Source organism: Sus scrofa, chromosome 3, assembly GCF_000003025.6.
Source record: "Sus scrofa isolate TJ Tabasco breed Duroc chromosome 3, Sscrofa11.1, whole genome shotgun sequence".
Taxonomy (NCBI): domain Eukaryota; kingdom Metazoa; phylum Chordata; class Mammalia; order Artiodactyla; family Suidae; genus Sus; species Sus scrofa.
In genome coordinates this window covers 49,642,801-49,655,285 of record NC_010445.4, presented here as the reverse complement: position 1 = coordinate 49,655,285, position 12,485 = coordinate 49,642,801, and the positions used below count along the sequence as shown (strand labels likewise).

At 40.3% G+C, this 12,485-nt stretch overlaps 1 protein-coding gene across 2 annotated transcripts in view; it reads left to right on the top strand.

Annotated features, from left to right (window-relative positions):
- The window catches only part of MRPS9 (mitochondrial ribosomal protein S9), a 54,642-nt gene that overhangs the window by 26,152 nt on the left and 16,005 nt on the right, over positions 1-12,485 (top strand). The window contains exons 5-6 of one of the 2 annotated variants that reach the window (XM_021085713.1): positions 6,899-6,978; positions 7,656-7,802. In XM_021085713.1, the coding sequence (XP_020941372.1) occupies positions 6,899-6,978; positions 7,656-7,802 (227 nt within the window). The remainder of the gene's footprint in view (positions 1-6,898; positions 6,979-7,655; positions 7,803-12,485) is intronic. The other variant, NM_001244553.1, reaches the window with a different exon arrangement.

The following is a 12,485-nucleotide window of genomic DNA, read 5'->3' as shown; positions in this document are numbered from 1 at the left end:
CATCTCACTGATTCTTCTTTATCTCATTTTCATTTTTTTGGTTGTTTCCCTACTTTGTTTTTCTTTTCTGGCTGTACCCACCGCCTATGGAAGTTCCTGGGCCAGGAATTCAAGCTGAGTCACAGCTGCGACCTACGCCACAGCTGAGGCAACACCAGGTCCTTAACGCACCATGCTGAGCTGGGGATAAAACTGGCACTGCCTTAGAGATAATATCAGATCTTAACCCCATTGTGCCATAGTGGGAACTCCTCTGCCTTTTTTAAAATGTCTTTTATTATGTTTTTAATCTGTTCTTTTTTGGGTTATTTATAAGTTATAATTCCCATTACTTTAACTTTTTTCTCTGTTTCCCTCCTGAATTTAATCAGGTTGTTTCATTTCTTTGAGTTTTTTGTGCATTATGTTCTGTTTTGAAACTTTTGATTGAGAGTGTTCTCCAGTAGTTCCAAATGGCTGTTTGAGGATGTTTGATTCATTTTGGAGAGTTGCATTCTGTTCCCTCTGCTTTGCCACTGGTTTGGGTGAGGATAAATTTTCATCAGTGGAACCATTTGGATTTTTGTCGTTTTCTGTTTTAAAGCTGCTTTTCTCTGGACAGAAATCTCCTATTTCTTAATCCACTTAGTGGAATTTTTAAAAAATTGATTGTATCCAGAAGATAACAGAGTTGGGTCAAGACTTAAAAAGTACATTATGATTTGGGGATTGATATTTAAAATTTTAAACAACAAATAATATTATGCCCTTCAGTCACAAATAAAAAGGACAAAGGTCAATAAATTATCTATTTCAAAATCTAAAATTTCTCAAAAAAAGATACTATTAATTTAAAAAACAAGCAATAGACTGGAGAAAAGAAACATGACAGATCTTATATCTAGAATAAATTACTTCTAAAATTATCAGGGAAAACAACCTAATAGAAAAGCGGACAAAAGGAAAAGTAGGTAATTTATAAATCAAGAAAATAAAAGTAGCTGGTAAGCATAGGAAAATATCAAATCAGAAGTAATGTCTGTCAGATGAGGACAGGAGATTATTATCACTCACCAGATTGGAAAATTGCAAATACCATGTGTCAGCAAAAAAATCAGAAACAATTTAAATGTTCATCAGTAGAGTAGCTAAATGAACTGTGGGAGAATCACTCTGTAGAGTAGTATGCAGGTTTAAGAGGGAGGCACCTCTAATTGCATCAGTACAGGTGGATACAGTGTTGTGTGGGAAAAGCCGGTAAAATGGTTAGAATTATCCTAGTCCCTTTGGGTTACCTTATACTGGGCAGCTTGCAAACAATAGAAGTTTGTTTCTCATAGTCCTGGGAAGTCTGAGATCAAGGCCTGAGCAGATCCTGTATCTGCTAAGAGCCAGCTTCCGGTTCACACAGCTGTTTTCACCTGTGTCCCCATATGGCAGAAGAGACAAGGCATCTTTCTGGGGTTCCTGTTATGAGGACACTAATCTTGCTCATGATGGCAAAGCCCTCAGGACCTCATCACCTCCCAAAGGCCCCACATGCAGATACCACCACACTGTGGATTAGGTTCAAGCAAATGAATTTGGGGGGTGGGAGACACAGACATTTAGTCTATAGCAGATATGTAGTGTATATACAGCTTAATTCCATTTTTATTTTTAAAAATCCCACCAACAATCCTCTATTTCAGTAGGTATATAAATGCACTGAAAAAGTCTAAGACAATAAACGCTAAATTTGCTTCTGGTGAGAGAATTCTGATGTTTAGTTTTTATAAGAAGAGCAGGTAGAAGCATTGCTTAGAGGGAAATTTATGGCATTGAATGCATATATTAAAAAAATAAGGAGTTTCCGTCATGGCCCAGTGGTTAGCAAACCCAGTTGGCATCCATGAGGATGAGGCTTCAAGCCCTGGCCTTGCTCAGTGAGTTAAAGATCTGGCGTTGCCGTGAGCTGTGGTGTAGGTCCCAGATGCAGCTCAGATCCTGAGTTGCTGTGGCTGTCGTGTAGGTGGGCAGCTGTAGCTCCGATTGGACACCTAGGCTGGGAACCTCCGTATGCCTTGGGTGAGTCCCTAAAAAGCAAAAAAAAAACCAAACAAACAACAAAAAAAAACGGATTTAATCCAAAGGAAGCAAAATGAAGGAAACAATAAAAATTAAAGCAGAAATCAATAAAATTGAAAAGGGGAAATTAAGGGAGAAAATCAACAAAACCAAAAGCTGGTTCTTTGAAAAGACAATAAAATTGAAAATCCTCTAGCCAGGCTAACTTTAAAAAAGGAGAAGAGACACAATTACTAATACCAGAAGTAAAAGAGGGGGCACTGATCCAGATCCCATGGGCATTAAAAGGATAATCAGGGAATTCTGTGAACAGCTCTGTGCCCACAGATTTGACAACCTAGATGAAATGAACCAATTCCTTAAAAGATAGTCTGCCAAAATTTACACAAGAAGAGGTAGACAGTGCGAATAGTCCTCTATCTATTAAAGAAACAGAATCAATAAATAACATAGAAGACCTTGGGCTTGGCCATGGCTTTTTAGATAACATCAAAGGCATGATCCATGAAAGAGAATTGGTAAGCTGGATTTCATTAATATTAGATTTTTCTACTTTGTGAAAGACGTGGTCAGGAGAATGAAAAGATAAGCCACAGGGTGGTAGAAAATATTTGGAAAAGACATATTTGATAAAGAACCGTTATATAAAGAACCCTTAAAACTCTGCAGTAAGAAAACAACCACCTGATTTTGAAATGGACCAAAGATCTTAAACACATCACCAGAGAACATAGATGGCAAATAAGCATATGAAAAAATGCTCCATGGAAATACAAATTAAAGCAAATGAGATACCACTTGCAAACCCATAAGAATGGCCAGAATTTGTCACACTGACAGCATCAGATGCTAATGGGGATGCAGAGCATCAGGAACTCTTTATTTTTTGTTGGTAGGAATGCAAAATGGCACAGCCACTCCCAGAAAATGGTTTGGTGATTTCTTACAAAACTAGACGTACACTTTCCGTGTGATCCAGCAGTCATGCTTTTTGGTTATTTACTTAAGTCCACACAAAAACCTACATGCGATTTATAGCAGCTTTATTCCAAATTGCCAGAATTAAAAGTACCCAGAATCTCCTTCCATTAGTGAATGGATATTTAAACTGTGGTGCATCCAGACAATGAAATAGTTCATCACTAAAAAGAAAGGTGCTCTAATACCATGAAAAGACATGGAGGAAACTTGAAATTCATACTGCTCCGTGAAAGAAACCAATCTGAAAAGACCGTATACTGTATAATCCGAACTCTGTGACGTTATAGAAAAGGCTGAACCTGGAGACCCTGAAAGGTCAGTCTAGAGAGGGAGGAATGAATAGGCTGAACTCAGAGGAAGTTTAGAGCCATGAAACTACTCCATATGGTACTATAATATTGGATACCTGTTACTGTACATTTGTAAAAATACATAGGATGCTCGCCAGAGTGACCTCTAACATGAACTGTAGACTTTGGGTGATTATGATGTGTCAGTGTGGGTCCATCAGTTGCAACGGATGCACCATCTGGCAGGGATACCGATAACAGGGAGGCTGTGCCTGTGTGGTAGAGGTATGCGAGAAATCTCAGTTTTGCTGTAAACCTTAAACTGCTATCCCCGGCCTCGCTCAGTGGGTTAAAAGGATCTGGCATTGCCATGAGTTGTAGACGCAGCTCGGATCCCGCGTTGCTATGGCTGTGGTGTACACTGGCAGCTGTAGCTCCAGTTCCACCCCTAGCTTGGGATCTTCCATATGCCACAGGTGTAGCCCTAAAAAGACAAAAAATAAGGTAAAATAATAGAAGAACATATTGTGTAATTAAAGTTCATTTTATAGAAAACAGATAACTGAGGGAGCACCATTAAGAGCAACAAAAAGTAAAATACAAATTAAACGTCAAAAATAGATTTATATAGAAAATGGTAAAACTTAACGATCATAAGTGAAAATCTGAATAGCTAGAAAAAATGATTTCATGTTTGTATAAGGAAAGATAATTTTTCAAAGCTGCTACTTTAAAAATTATTAATGAATTTAATATAATTTCAAAGTCCTGATAGGGCTTCTGGAAAAACTCGTAAAGTTTATTTTGAAAAAGTAAATGTGCAGGAAGCGGCGAGAAATTTTTTAAAAAAGAAGCAAGAGTAATGAAGGAAGTTACCCTACCACGCATCAAAATGCAGCAAAAAACTGATTTTTATTAGATGGTGGTAATGGTACAGACAGACTGGTGGACCTGATTATTCAGTGTCAGCGTATGTTTCTTTATGCCATCTTTTGTGAATTCTAAGACAGTTTTTCAAATTTAAACATTTGTAACAAACAATTCATTTTACAATTAATGTAAACTATATTGCATACCATTTGCTTTTTTTCTTTCTTTCTTTGTATAAGTACATGATGGAGCATCTTAAAATCTGGGACATCCTAGATTGAATGAAATCGTATACACACATACACATACAAACACACACTGATACGTACTCATACAAATGGAATGAGACCCAATTAAAGAAATCTAGATCGGGGAGTTCCCGTCGTGTGGCGCAGTGGTTGACGAATCCGACTAGGAGCCATGAGGTTGCAGGTTCGGTCCCTGCACTTGCTTGCTCAGTGGGTTGACGATCCGGCGTTGCCGTGAGCTGTGGTGTAGGTTGTGGACGCGGCTTGGATCCCACATTGCTGTGGCTCTGGCGTAGGCCGGTGGCTACAGCTCTGATTGGACTCCTAGCCTGGGATCCTCCACATGCCACGGGAGCGGCCCAGGAAATGGCAAAAAGACAAAAAAAAAAAAAAAAAAAAAGAAAAGAAAGAAATCTAGATCGAATGAAATCATGTACACGTGTACACACACACACACCCCCCGATACTCATGTACTCATACAAATGGAATGAGATCCAAATAAAGAGATGCCTGCAAGCTTTTCAGTAGAGTCTTATCTGCAGCCATAATGTGTGTCTGTCTTGCTCACTTTCACAGTACAGTGAAAATCCCATGGTAAAGTTATAAAGACTGGAAAATATGCAGGATTTCATGAAGTCTCTGAAAGTGATGTTAGAGAAACATGTAATTAGTCCAAAAGCCATTGGCAAATAAGAATCTTTTTTTATTTTTCAAGCCAAGGTCTGTGTCCAGGCTTTTTTTTTTTGCCATTTATTATGAAATTTTGGTCATTTTAAGTGTACTCACTTAAAGTGGCCTGCATGTAATGCTAGTTATCCCAGAAGGAGGATAGCCTACACATTGTACAGGTGGTGTTTCAAAAGAAAAGAGTCAAAAAACTGGAATTCAGTAGGACTCTCTTTGTTAGGCAAGATAATAGGTCCTTGGATTTCTGCCTCACAGACGCAAATTTCAGATAGATCAGATTTCCGGTCATGAAAACCTACCAAAATTACAGATAAAAATATAGGAAAATAGTGTTTAGAAAGACAAGAGTCTTAAAGCAAGTTTTCTCAGTGGGCATGATATTGTCCCCCAAAGGGGTATAAATTGGTTCATAGGAGGTGAAAAAAATCTTAATCTATTACAGTGTTTGTGGCCCTTTAAAGGGCTGCAGTATATATACATCAGCAGGTATACATCAGTAGATATGCACTGTATCTGCAGTATTAAAATTTCATGGAGAGGGAGGCAGTTAGGGAGGAAGTATCTGAAAAGGTTCCTTAGTAGGGATCAAAATGGAAAAACTGTTGAAACACACTGCCAGAGAGGAAAAGTGACATATTCTTCTTACACATACTTTAAACTTCTTGATTATGAAAGACACCACACAAACAGAATTAAAAGGCAAGTGACAGATTGGGAAAAAAGAGTTTACAACTCCTGTGATAGAGGAGTATAATCACCTTGATGTTTGCGGCTCCTACTGACTGTTCCCAGAGATAGCGCTCGGTACAGACATGGGCAGAGGACATAGAGTTAAGTGTTTGCTTTACCTCTGTTAGCTATTAGATGTGTGACCATGTGTATTTCAGAGGGAATTTGGCATACCATCTTTGGGGGGCTCCTTCTACATTAGATGGTTTAAACTCTCTGAGGTTTGTCACTCTGGAGTTGAAACCAGTAATGTGGCACAGAAAAAATCCATTCAGTTTTTTTTATTATTATTATTATTTTTTATTTATTTATTTTTTTTTTTGTCTTTTTGCTATTTCTTTGGGCCGCTTCTGCGGCATATGGAGGTTCCCAGGCTAGGGGTCGAATCGGAGCTGTAGCCACCGGCCCACGCCAGAGCCACAGCAACGTGGGATCCAAGCCGAGTCTGCAACCTACACCACAGCTTACGGCAACGCCGGATCGTCAACCCACTGAGCAAGGGCAGGGACCGAACCCTCAACCTCATGGTTCCTAGTCGATTCGTTAACCACTGCGCCACGACGGGAACTCCTATTCAGTTTTTTTTTTCTTTGTTATATTATGCCTGTGCCCTGATAATGTATGATGTAATTGACTTTATCAGTTTTCCTTTTGAAGAATAAGGGAGTGCATTGTATGTTTAGCTAAACCTAATTTTTTTTTTTTTTTTTTTTGCTCCAGCAAAATGATTTTGGTATTTTGTGTGTTTATTTGAAACAAGTTATAGAAATTCTCATGGTGAAATACCTAGGGATGTTTTATCAGATATAAACATTGTTTTGTTTATCAGATAAAAACATTGTGTTAAAGAGTGTGAAATAGTAAGTATCCTAAGGATTGATATGTTAGACATGTCAAACTAAACATTAAAATTCTAGACAGTAATGCTTTTTTGTGATTTTAAAATAAGAATTATAAGCATACCTCAGATTGCAATTAAATATAGCACTTTGGTTTTTCTGTGTGTTTATTTTTATTTTTGTTTGTTTTCATTTGGTTTTTATCAGCAATCCAGTGGGGAGAAGATGGCCGTCCATTTCATTTTCTCTTTTATACTGGCAAACAGTCGTATTATTCGTTAATGCATGTAAGTATATTACCTTTATGGTAAATGATACAAACCATGAGCTAAGTAACTGAAGATAGTAGAGATTTCACTTGGCTTCGGAATTTTCCTTGATTGTTTCATAGTGGACAAAAAATAAGCCCTCTAGAGGTAAGATGGTTTGTTGAAAGGCTTTATATTTTTACTAATTCACCTCAGCTAGGGGTAAACGTTAGAGAATTTCTGTCAGAATGGTTTGTCCTTAAGATGCTTTTAGTTCCAGATTGAGGTCATGCCAGGAGATGGAAGCTCAGCTCAGAAGTAGTGCGTCTGTGGCAAGTCCTGACCCTGAGTGAGCTGCTATCACGGTGGTAGGGAGACCCCCTGGGGGACAGTCAGGATGTCCTCTCTGCCTTTTTGTTGTTGGTATGTGATTTTTGCATTTCGTGGGCCAGTGCAGTGTAGGCATCTAGAACGGGAGCCCAAAGACTAAGAAATGATTGTATTACATGTTGATTTCCAACCTCATTTGCTTGTGTACTGGGAACTGGTTGCATTTTCTTTCAGAGTGTTTGATGGTGAGCTCATTGGGGAGTTCCCTGCAGTTAACTCTGGAAAAAAAGGCTGGATGCTGATCTCCAGCTTTAGACCACAGAATCCACTTTATTTTTAGAACATGATGTCAAGTTTTATTTTATTCACCATATGATTTTTGCAAGTTAGAGCAATCTCCCTGGGCTTCCCCGCTCCCAGTCGGCTCTCTCTCGGTGGCTTGGAACTTCTGCCCCGCCTTCCCCTGCTTTCTAGAGTTATCTGGGGTTGATTCGTGCTCCACAGACCCAGAAGACGAAATCCTCACTTGTCAGGTACATTTATTTCTTGGGCAAAAAAAGAGAAAACCTTCCTTTCACTTTTTGTTGACCTTGGGCAAATGAGCTTCTTGCCCTGGCAGAAATGAAATGCATGATAAATGCGAAGTGTGTCTTTGCTGAGTAATGGCTGCTTCGGCCGGCTCGCCGCCTGCTCCCCCACCGCCCTCGGCCCCGAGCCCCCCGCTGCTCATTTAAATAGGTATGTCAAATCTGCCTCCCGACGCCGCTGGTTTGATCTGTGGTAATATTTGTGAAGGTTCCATATGGACCCGAGCCCCCTGCAGTGCTAAGAAATAATGTACAACGCTTCATGGTGCAGACGCAAATTTCCTCTGAAAAGGGATGCAGGGCTGCGTTTTAGCTGTCGGAGGGGATGATGGAGCTGGCGCGCTAGGCCTGTCAACTTGTTACACGGATGGGTTGCACGCAGCGAAGCTGTGGAAAATCTGTGCCTTTTAACTTTTCTACTTAATCACGGTTGTAGCATTGCCTTTAGACTGTATGCTACATTAATTCTCTTCCTGCCTTCTGCCTTTCATCCCAAGTTTCACGGAAAAAAGTCAAGCATGCGGGTCTTGTAGAGGAGCCTTATCAAACAGCTGTCATCTGACAAGCCATTTGCATTTGTTTGGGCTGAAACTGAGCAACCCAAGGGCAAGACATTTTGTTGCATTCCATCATAATGAGGAAATTACACATTGTGTAAGAGGCCTAACTTTATTTTTAGTTTATGTGTGTTAAAAGGTATTGCTTGAGAAACTGGTCCCTTTCTCTGTGGATAAAACACCACCCCACTCTGGACCAGAGTGTCAAGTTATATCCAGTTAATAAACAGTCTTCCGTTTCGAGTCATACCATTTCGTTGCATGTAGGAGAGCTCTTTGGGCTCCAGTGTTTTACTTAAATCCAGTTATTTAGGTCAGTCTCTTTGTTGGGTATTTTGACCCCTAAACACTGTGTGTTTGGTATTTGTTTCATTGCTCATCAGAACAGTTTATACATAGGAATTACAGATATTTTGGGTTAACTTGAGCTTATTAATTTGGATAATTAATAAAAATCTCGCATTTTCAAAAATGCTTTTTGTAGAATTTTAAAGTAATTGTATAAGGAAAAAAGGATAGATGTTTTGCTAAATACACACCAATTACTTTAGTATCACATATGACAGATTTAGCCATCGCAGCCTGTCATTGCAGTCTCGTTTTCTACATGGCACAGGTCAGCATCGTGCTAGGCGCGCTGTTACTTGGAAATAGCCAAATACTCATTGTGGTGTTCCCGAGTGGTTTTGTCGTGAAGTCAGGCATTGCATAGAAAATAAGACGACAAAGCCGGAAACTGCCCCCACCTCCTGGGGAGGTTGGTGTGCTTGCTCCTTTGTTCTGCCATCTCTTGTGGGGGGTGAGATGCCCTTCCATTCTGTAGGGGGATGATCCCCCCCATCAGCAGCAAGGGGATTGGCCCTCCCAAAGACTGGCAGGTGGGCGGGAAGTGAATCGTTGTTACCGTTTCTTTTTGTGGCTGTAATTTCTTCCCATGTGACAGGGTAAAGACACGAAGCCAGACTCGGTTTTTCCCATGTCCTGACCAGCTGTAATTGTGTGAGCCATGGCCATCATCAGCCAGGCTTGTTGACAGAACAGTACAGATCTCAGGCATGTGTGCAGTTCTGCCAGCAGGGCTTTCTGATGCCCCTTAGCCTTTTTATCTTCTGTAATCATGTCAGAGCTGCTTTTTAGTATTTGGTCCCTGTTTGCATGTTAAAGTTACATGTTACATTATAGCCAGGAATAAAAGATGGGCCCTGTACAGCTTCCAGTTAATGACAGTATGTCATGCTTTAGTGAATACCAGTTCCAGTTGGCTTATAATTTTTTTGTGCGTGTGTGTGGAGAGGTGGGGAGGTTTTTGAGGAAAGGGGAAGATGAGAAGAAAGAAGCAGTTCATTGTTCCTGCCTGGAAATGAAGCATGGTAGGACAGTCCAAGGTGAAGGGACATTTGCTGATCCACAGGGCCTCCCACGCGTAAGGGTGTTACATCTCAAGGTTTGTTAGCAGGTAGTTAGAATCCCCACTTCCTGTGGGCACAATCCTAAGCCTGTCTTCTGATCTCTGGGAAAGTCAGTGAGGAAACATTTATTTTACAATATAGCGAATAGAATGTATTCATATGTAATGAATGAAGTATGAAGCAGTACTATACAAGTGAATTCTTTACAGTAGAAAGTAGTTTAAGACGAAATAAGAGCCTTATGGAGTTTCGGAAAGGATCGTTGAGGGCCATGCAGGATGGCACTGCTCAGCCATCTTTTTTACCCAAAGTTCTTGCCTTCTGCCTCCTTAACAGCCACGCAAGCAGTCGGACTTGTGTGCTTACCAGATATGAGGTGGGGGTTTCAGGAGCAGAGTGAAGAGAGAGTAAAAGAAGTTTCCTGAAACAATGGAGCAAAAGCATAAAGGAAAGGGACGGCGTTTTAAAGAGCACGTACGTGTCTGCAGTGAAGCAGGTGCTATACCAGAAAAGAGCTAAGCTGTGGGTAGCCTGGGGCCAGGAGCCAAGGGAAGCCTGCCTGGGCACCCCTGCCTGCTGAGGCCGGAGCTGTCCAGGCTGCCGGGCGGGTGGGCAGAGGGGGCTGCATTCATGAGCGGGACCTTCCCAACCTGGGCGGTTGTGGTGGGCTTTGTGCAGTTCCTTTAATCCTAAGACAGATGTTGATTCCTGCTCACTCATTGAATGAATACCTTCGTTTCTGAAAAATCTTGACACTCACTCACTGAAAGTGAGTTGAAAATTATTAAAATAACTCATTGTGGGAGGTGATTTTTTTGACTCTGAAGTGGGAGCCCTTTTATAAAGTATGACTCATTAAGACGGGGCATGTCTGTACTGTAGCCTTTTCCAAAGTGCTTTCTGAGGAACCTGGGCTATAAGATCTTCAAGAAAGGGTCTGTGGAATGACGTCCGATCGGCAGTGCTGCGTACTGTACACGGGGACGCTCTAGCGAGGGGACACTTGGGCGTGGTCCGGCTCCGGAAGCCCTCCGGTAAAGAGACGTGTTGTGGTAACGCACTGCTCACACACACTGGGTCAGGGAACCCTTGAACCCTCCACCCAGAATGCCTTTAACATTCTGAGAAACCAGTGTTTGGGGAAGGCAGTATCAGATGCTGAAAACACGGCGAGGTGTCAGATACAGTAAGCATTTATTGAAGTTGTACATGAGCTCCTCCCACCCCAATCTTTAAGATAAGTTTCCACATTTCTAAAAACTACACTGGGAATTTAGCATCTTACAGGAAGCTCATTTATTTTTTAGGACTAGCTTTGTAGTAAACATTGGAGTATTTTCAAGAGTATTTCTATAAAATGAAGGAATTATGTGGCCGCAGATAAAATGTTTACCCAAAAGAAGTATAAAATGAAAGAAGTAGGTCATTGTTAAACGGTTCTGCTGGATTGGAAAAAGAAGTTTACAATATGAAAGAAGATGTAATTCTCATCCTGATAGTTTATGTACAAACAGGACTCACTTGGCTTTGGAAGGAAGCTCCTGGTTTATTTAGAAATTCTCGAGGAGTTTATTTTAAATGACTTGAGTCATCCTCTTTATTCACAGAGCCCCAGAATAGCCGCCTGGAGAGGGCTGTGAGTATGTGGGGGGTGTATGGGGGTGTGGCTGTGGGGGGGTGTGGCTTCATTCCATGAAGGTTCCAGACTCAATAAGCAAAAGTTCTGGGTACTTAGTGTCACAGAATTCTTACTTAGTTTACATCCTCTTTGTCCTCTTGCAGTGAATAGTTAAAACTTAATTTTGAAGCAGTGCTCTTTAAAAATGGAATTAAAGTAGTGAAAGTACTTATTTTTAGAAAGCTACAGACTGGTGCTGACATATATCTGAGTGCTGTTTTAAGCCCTTTCTTGATAGCAGAAGTTAATTCAGCAACAGAAATTGCTGTTCCTTCAGTTGTCTTTCATGTACGTTTTCCTCATATGTGAATGATTACCGTTGTGTATCTTGCTGGTCTAAGTGTAACAATTAGGAAAACAAATTTTTAAAACCTGATTCAACGTATTGCCTCTGTTGATTTTAATCAGATTCTTTCTTTTGTAATGGTGTAATATGATGGAGCTTTAAGTAGTAAAAATAGATGCTATCTGAGCCACAAGCACTTCAAATGACTCCTAGGTGTGTACTTTCCCAGAGTACTTGCCTGTGTGGCGTGAGGGTGAGACAGTTTTCTTCTTTTTTATGTTAAATAGCATGATGTGAAGTATAAACTGAATAGCGTGGTGTGTTACAAGGTGGTAGCAGAGGTCTACGGTAGAATTACATCACTTGGAACTTTAGATAAATAGCATGATAAATGAATTATATACATATTTATTCCACTTGCTTTTGTATATGTCAGTAACCAAAAATTTGAGAAGACGGTTATCTAGAAAATTTATTTTCTGTGATTTTTTTAAAACATATTTTAAGTTATTTTTCTGTGTTGAACTAGCATCTAAGATGATAGTTACGGTTAGTTTGTTATTGCACATGTTGTATATCAAAATACAGTTGACTGTATTTCCTGTCTTGGCTCAGTGGTTAATGAATCCGACTAGGAACCTTGAGGTTGTGGGTTCAATCCCTGGCCTTGCTCAGTGAATTAAGGATCCGGCATTGCCG